Source organism: Colius striatus, chromosome 3 (genome assembly GCF_028858725.1).
Source record: "Colius striatus isolate bColStr4 chromosome 3, bColStr4.1.hap1, whole genome shotgun sequence".
Taxonomy (NCBI): domain Eukaryota; kingdom Metazoa; phylum Chordata; class Aves; order Coliiformes; family Coliidae; genus Colius; species Colius striatus.
In genome coordinates this window covers 22,252,405-22,258,937 of record NC_084761.1, presented here as the reverse complement: position 1 = coordinate 22,258,937, position 6,533 = coordinate 22,252,405, and the positions used below count along the sequence as shown (strand labels likewise).

General features: G+C 49.2%; 1 protein-coding gene across 1 annotated transcript; it reads right to left on the bottom strand.

Moving 5' to 3' along the window:
- Positions 1–1,009: 1,009 nt before the first annotated feature.
- On the bottom strand, positions 1,010–6,137 carry RCHY1 (ring finger and CHY zinc finger domain containing 1). Its single transcript, XM_061993105.1, has 9 exons — positions 6,053–6,137; positions 5,856–5,975; positions 5,627–5,742; positions 5,448–5,526; positions 4,916–4,960; positions 4,743–4,801; positions 3,775–3,801; positions 3,390–3,510; positions 1,010–2,523 (listed from the first exon to the last, which is right to left on the bottom strand). The coding sequence occupies exons 1-9, from the start codon at positions 6,110–6,112 to the stop codon at positions 2,395–2,397; spliced, it is 756 nt and encodes a 251-aa protein (XP_061849089.1). The 5' UTR covers positions 6,113–6,137; the 3' UTR covers positions 1,010–2,394.
- Between the last annotated feature and the right edge of the window lie 396 nt (positions 6,138–6,533).

Sequence of the window (6,533 nt, the reverse complement as noted above, 5' to 3'; positions counted from 1 at the left end):
GAAGGAGCCTCCACAACCCCTCTGGGCAACCTGTGCCAGGGCTCCATCACCTGAACAGTGAAATAGTTTTTTATTATATTTAAATGGAACTTTTTGTGTTCCAGCTTCATCCCATTACCCCTTGTCCTGTTACTAGCTACTATAGAAAAAAGGGATGTCCCAACCTCCTGACACACACCATTTAGATATTTGTAAATAAGATCTCCCCTCAGTCTCCTCCAGACTAAACAGCCCCAGTTCCCACAGCCTTTCCCCTTATGAAAGATGTTTCAGTCCCCTGATCATCTTGGTGGCCCTGTGAGAAAGCCCCACTTGGTACTTAGCACAGGCCATAACCCACCTCTGCTGCCCAAACATCTCCAAAAAGCATCCTTCCCTCACAGCACCCCCAGACACAGGGAGCTGCTCCAGCATGACCAAGGCAGGCAGCCTTACCTGCTCCCTCACTCATTGTCCCCCAGCACAGCCCCAGGGCCAGTTATGGGCTCTGGGTGAGGTGATGCAGCCTACCTGGCCCCACACATAGTTCCCCACCATGGGACTCATCCAAATTGCCAGAGAATCACTGCAGAAAGCCAGCCTCAATCCAAAGCGCCTGCTCTGCTGTAGGTACGGCCAACCACAGCCCCTGTACAGTCGCTGGAAAGGGGCAGGGCAGTGGGGGAAAGTTTGGGGTGGCAGAGCAAAGTTTGGGGTGGCAGAGCAGACATAGGATGGGACATGAAGAAAATTAGGTTTTGGCAACAAATTTAGAGCTGCTCTGCCCCTTGACTATCCTGCTCCCCAGTACTGCAGAAGCTTAGGCTGCGACCAATTCCCTGAGATCCCCATCTCTTGTACCACAGAACTACAGAAAGAGGGGCTGCTAAACTGACCTTTTTCATAAAAAGAGACCCAAGGGTGAGACATCCAGACACATCTCACCCTCATTTTCCCAGGGCTGAATCACAGTTTAAGCTCAGCCGGGAATTTCCCCAAGAACGTGTGCAGAGGCAGAGCACATCACAGATGGCGTCATCTGCTTTAATAGAGATGTTATTGTACATTTATTTATAGCCACGAGGAAAGCGAGTCTGAAGAAGCTACTCCATGATAGGCAAGCTATGGGAACGCTGTCAGCCCAGCCTGCCCTGGCAGGCCTAAGGAGGCACAGCCGGGTGAAGACAAGCTGGTGGTTTACAGTAGAACAAGTCAAAACTAGGCAGTTGTATGGTGAAGAGTAACTGGGCTTCTGGAGCATTTTGATTATTGGAAACTATTTACATGTTCTGAAATTCTCCAAAACTAAGAAATTTCTGTTACATTTAGACTGCAAAGAATCTTGGGCAGGATTTCACATGAAGGGTGGGAAAGTTGGTTGGGCTTAGGTTTGTTTTTAATTTTTAAAGCAGTCCTTCATCCTCTCCCCCCACATACCTTTAAGAAACAACCCCAAACAACAGAAAATTGGTCCCTTCGCTACTCGAGCACCTCTGTGAAGTGCTTTTACATTAGCAAACACCTCAGGCTCAGCCCAACTCATTGGCATGATCCTGACTTCACACAGTGTTACTTGACCACCAAAACATTGAGCTACAAATGTGTCTAAACCCTACAATACCTCAGCCTTTTTAAGTGAATAAAGAAAAATGAGGAAGAAATGGGTGTAGAGGCAGCTGGCAAACAAATCTGAGTGGAGGGACAGCAGGTCGGAAGGGTGACCTTGCAGCAGCTTCATTTTTGGGCTGTTCCTTGCACCTACATAGGTAGGCCAGCCTCCTTTCAAAGGCAATTCTGTACATACACAACAACAAATGAAGCCAAAGGATGTAATTTCTGCAAGCTCACCCACTCCAGCCGCTTGTGCCGATGGCTCCAAAGCCCCAGAACAAACACGTCACTGCCAAGGAACAAACTGTACCCATGCCAGACTTTGTGGATGTCAGCTTTATGTAAAAAGGCTGCTCTCCAAGCTACCAATTTTCCCCAGCAGCTGCGACTGGAATAGCTCTACCTCCACCTCCTGTTGTGCTCACAACCTTCAGCTGCCCCAGAACATCTTCTGCTGCATCAGCTGCTTACCATTTCTCATTTTGCATCTCGTTAGTTAATCTTCTAGGCTGTCTCTTCTCCAACCCAGAAAGAGCTCTTTTAAAGGGTGCCACTGTCCCTAGATGATGACCTTTGGGCTCCACCGGCAGTATCCCCAAGGACTCGACTGCGTTCTGCCCCAGGGAGGGCGACACAATTAGCAAAACTGCTTTGCACCCGCGTTAATTACATCTCGCAACCATTCCACTGGTGCTGTGACGACTGGGAATAACTTTTTTACTGACAAGTGGGTGGGTTTTTTTTTTAACTAGTCTCTTCCATGTCAGAGTTGTCCTCGCCCAGTGAAGGCAGTGCAGCTCTCCGTCACTGCTCTTCCAAAGGCAGTCGGCATCTTCCATCTTGGGCAGTGTTGTAGGAGTCACAGTTTTTGCACTTCATGCCTAGGAGATGGAACTGCACTGTAGACCGGGCATTGCAGTCGTTGCACAGGATCTACACACACCAAGAGGGGAAAAGAGAGAGAGGCTTCAGCAGCAGGACACAGTAAAATACTACCACCACATTTCTTGAAACCGCAAAGCAGGGAGTAACTTCCTTTTGAAGGCAGCAGGATCAATTTCACTTTTCCATTTGTAACTGCTCAGATCACACTGTATAATCACAGAGAATTTACTTTTAGTATGGCAAGGGGACTCCTTACTTATGTCAGAGATAGACAGGCTTTGGGTTCTTCTCCTGAGGCAGTAAACCACCACAGAAACCCTCCACTGAAAATGAGAGAGGCATGTGAGTGCTCTTGCGAAAACGGGCAATAAAGACTTTTTTTTTCAAATATCTTGACTCCAAAAGTTGGTAGGATGAGTTGTCTGGAAGCTAACAGAAGGAACTAAACATTAATGACCAGTGCTGTGCAATTCAGTGTTACCTGTAAAGAACAACCAGTCTCACAGTTCCCAGGTAACACAAAGAAAGGCAGCAGAAGTCTCTGTGCTAACCTTGCACAAATCAGTAGCTGAGTATTTCTGCAGCAAACCACCGTGTCTAGCACCTCACAGTACCACAGAAAGCAAGATACTTCCAAAGAACAAGCCATTTTTCTGCTCTGTGACACTACAACACTAAGAGGCTCTGTTTTTTGGGGTTGGGTTGGTTTTTTTTTTTCCCAGTGCAGATGGGAGGTGCTTTTTTTTAGTGTTATAAATCCAGTAGATGAATACTCTACAGGACATTTCTTCAGCATTCCCTAACTGTCAGGCTGACTTCTGATTCAGGACAAGTTCCTAGTGCCCTCTGCTGCTAGTAACCAGAGGCACAGGTCTGCCAGGAACAGAGTTCTCAGCGCAGGTCACATCTCTTACCTCCACCATCATGTTCTGGTACTCTGTGGGCATAGGAGTCTGTGCTACTTCATCGTCCAGCTGACGCCAGTACCTTGTCATATCTAAAGCCGAGTGCATGCACAAAGGACACCTGTAACCTCTGGCAGAAAGCAGAAAAAACCCAAAAGTCTAAATCAGAAAAGCTGGAGTGATGGCATGAAACAAGTCCACTCAAAAAGACAAGTTTCTTATCATCCCAGTCAAAGAGAAACAACACAAAAAAAGTTCTTGTGAACAGAAGTTGAAATTTAAAGCTCCTTTTCTCTTTAGGAGTTGTTTGGTACAGGATTAGCATCATGATCTTTGCTTCCTGAAGTAGTCTGTTTGGACTACAACAATATTAAGAGAGTTTAGAAATACTTACTCCTTTAGCATGTCCTCGTAACATGTTCTGAAAAGAAAACACAATGAGAAGCTCAATAAGAAGAATGCACTTACCACCTAGTAACACATTTGGACTGAACAAAGGGAAAATTAACACAGCTATCACCAAAACCAGATGTTAAAAAATGCCCCGAGCCCAAGTGAGAAGAGAGTTTCCCAACTCTCAGTGGCTACTTAGACAAAAATCTGGAGACAAAGCACATCTGATTCTACTCTAAGGTCTTCTAACGTGAGGGCGCCGAGTCAAGACTAAGACAAGGATTGGGTGGTCCAAGTTTGCTGAAAAATGGAGTGTGATGCATCATAAGGTAAGTTTACAACGGACAGGAGTTGAAGGAAGATTCAGCCTGAGAAACCAACATCAAACACAGAGACCATTCATTTAGCACACAGAGACAATGCGGAGAGAAGGAAAGAGAGCCAAGGGAGTAACAAAATGCTACATCCGTAACACAAGTCACAAGCAGAAAGATAAAATAAAGAGAAACGTAGTAACAATTCCTCCAAAGAACCAGAGCTGGCAGCTTCTGGAGCGCAACAGAGCGCTCCATTGTCTTGGAGAGCCATTTTAAGGGAAGAGTCTAAACCTTAACTGATGAACTGCCACCAACCTCTTAAAACAACTGGCCAACTGCTTTCTGCACCAAGGACAGATTTCTCTCCAGGTTTCTTGACATTTAAGTACTAACAGAAGGAAATCCAGCGTGGGAAAACTCAGAACAAGTGCTACACAGATCCCTCCAACACTGCCAAAATTTACCGCGCAAGGAAGACAATCTTTCTAAAGAAAGTGCTTCCTGATGAAACAGACTATCCCCTACCATATGGGTCCCTTAGAAGCCAGTTCTAAGTAGCTGACAGAGACTAACTAGGCCTGTTGTGCTGCTGAACAAATGTCAAACAAAAAGCGTCAGCTATGTCCCTTTCTGGAGTAGCTGCGTGCTTTACCTGTGGAGAAGGTGGCCACATGGCAGAACGTGAGCTCCAACACGAGATGTGTGAATATCCTGTTTCGAGGCAAGTGTCAGACAAAAGACCAAAAAATATTAATAAAAACCCCATTCAAACACAGTCAAAGTATAGCCACATGTGAATCCAAGAGACAAAAAGCAGCAGCTCACCTCCAAACATATCGGACAGTCCTGCCTGGAGACATTTTCAATACACTTTGCAAAGAGAAAACCAAAAAGTTATTCTACTGCATGGATGTTTGCAGTTCCCAAATCCCCAAATTCCTTTAGTATGGTAATAAAAGACATATGAAATGTTACTATTTGCATTTAGGTTCAAAGTTCTGGCTTAGCATACTGACAAACAAACAGCTTGAAAGCGTATGTAAGAAAAGGGCTCTCAGATCTCCCACTGTGGCAAGCTGACTAGCTTTTCCCATACCACAGCAGGAAAAGAACTCCAGCTTACAGACTGTCAGATCTGCAACTACTAGCTACTTTGAAAATGAGATGTTTATTGCCTGTAGCTTCAACTGCTAGCCAAGCCAGTCCAGGAGTATTCTATGTTGTTGTCAGAAGCAGTTAAAGAGAACCTGCTACTTCCCCCTGTCCATATGGCCTTGGATGGAGCTGTGACACCATCAGCTTTCATTTTCAAGGTGTCTTTTTTTCAAGATTTAAGAGTTAACCAGTTTATTCCTACCTTGTGCTTCCCTTGAAGACTCAAGCTGAGGCACAAATTGCATTTCGAACAGTGGAAAAAATCCTCCTTTGGACCAATCCTGAGGAGAAAAGCGTCAGCCCAAAGCCGGTTTCCCCCTCGCTCCTCAGAGCGGCGGGGCAGGGCCGAGGTTCCCTCCCGCCCGCCGCTCCCTCACACACCTGCAGATGCCACACTCGGCACAGTGGTACTGCTTCTTGTCGCAGTCGAACAGGTGGCAGATGCCGCAGTAGTACTCGCCGAAGAGGCTGTGGCAGCCCTCGCAGCGCTGCTGGGCCTGCGCCGGGAAGAGGCACCGGGGAGACTGCCCTCAGTTACGCGCCCGAGCCCCCACCCCCCCAGACACGACATGGCGGCGCCGCCCCCCAACATGGCGGCGCCCCGGCCCACCTTCTGCAGGAGGCGGCAGCGGGTGCACTGCACCTCCGACACTCGGAAGCGGTCCAGCCGGTGTTCCTCGGCGCCGTCGTGGCACAGCCGGCAAGCGTACAGCTTCCCGCAGCATGGCGCCTGCGGAAGCACGGCACAGCTCAGCGCCCGCCGCGGCGGCCCGCCTGCCCCCGCCCCTGCCGCCACCGCTGCCTCACCCGCAGCAGGCAGCCGCGCCGGTAGTGCTCGCAGCCGCCCTCCTGCCCGCCCGCCGCCATGGCCGCCGCCGCCGCCTCGCCTCGCCAGGCCCGGCCCGGCCGCCCCGCCGCTTCCGCTTCCGCCCCGCCGCCTGCACCGGCGCTCGGGGGGGCCGCGGCCCAAGGGCCGGCCCCGGCGGCGGAGCCTGGCTTCCCGGCCCTACCTGAAGCCTTCCTTCCAGCTCCTCCTAAGCCGTTCTTTCTTCTCTCCAGGCTCTTCTTCCTAAACTTCTCTTTCCCTTTTTCTCTCCTCTTCAGCTTCAGCCAGTTTTCTCCCTCTCCCCAAAAACCTTCCTTTTTTGCCCCGCCCGTGAGTGCTGAGGCCGAGCATCCTGGTGCTTGTGCTGGGGGAGGCACTCGGCCCTGGACAGGATGAGCAGGGTCGGCTCTGTGCTGCCCAGAGGCTGCTGAGGAACATCAGGAACCCGTGGTGGCAATAAAC

Excerpts from the sequence above, each read along its gene's own strand:
- RCHY1 (XM_061993105.1), bottom strand. The coding sequence starts at position 6,112 with ATGGCGGCGGGCGGGCAGGAGGGCGGCTGCGAGCACTACCGGCGCGGC. Across the intron at positions 4,961-5,447 it reads GTCTTCAAGGGAAGCACAAG|TGTATTGAAAATGTCTCCAG; the intron begins GTAGGAATAAAC and ends CTCTTTGCAAAG. Across the intron at positions 3,802-4,742 it reads TGTGGCCACCTTCTCCACAG|AACATGTTACGAGGACATGC; the intron begins GTAAAGCACGCA and ends TTTTCTTTTCAG.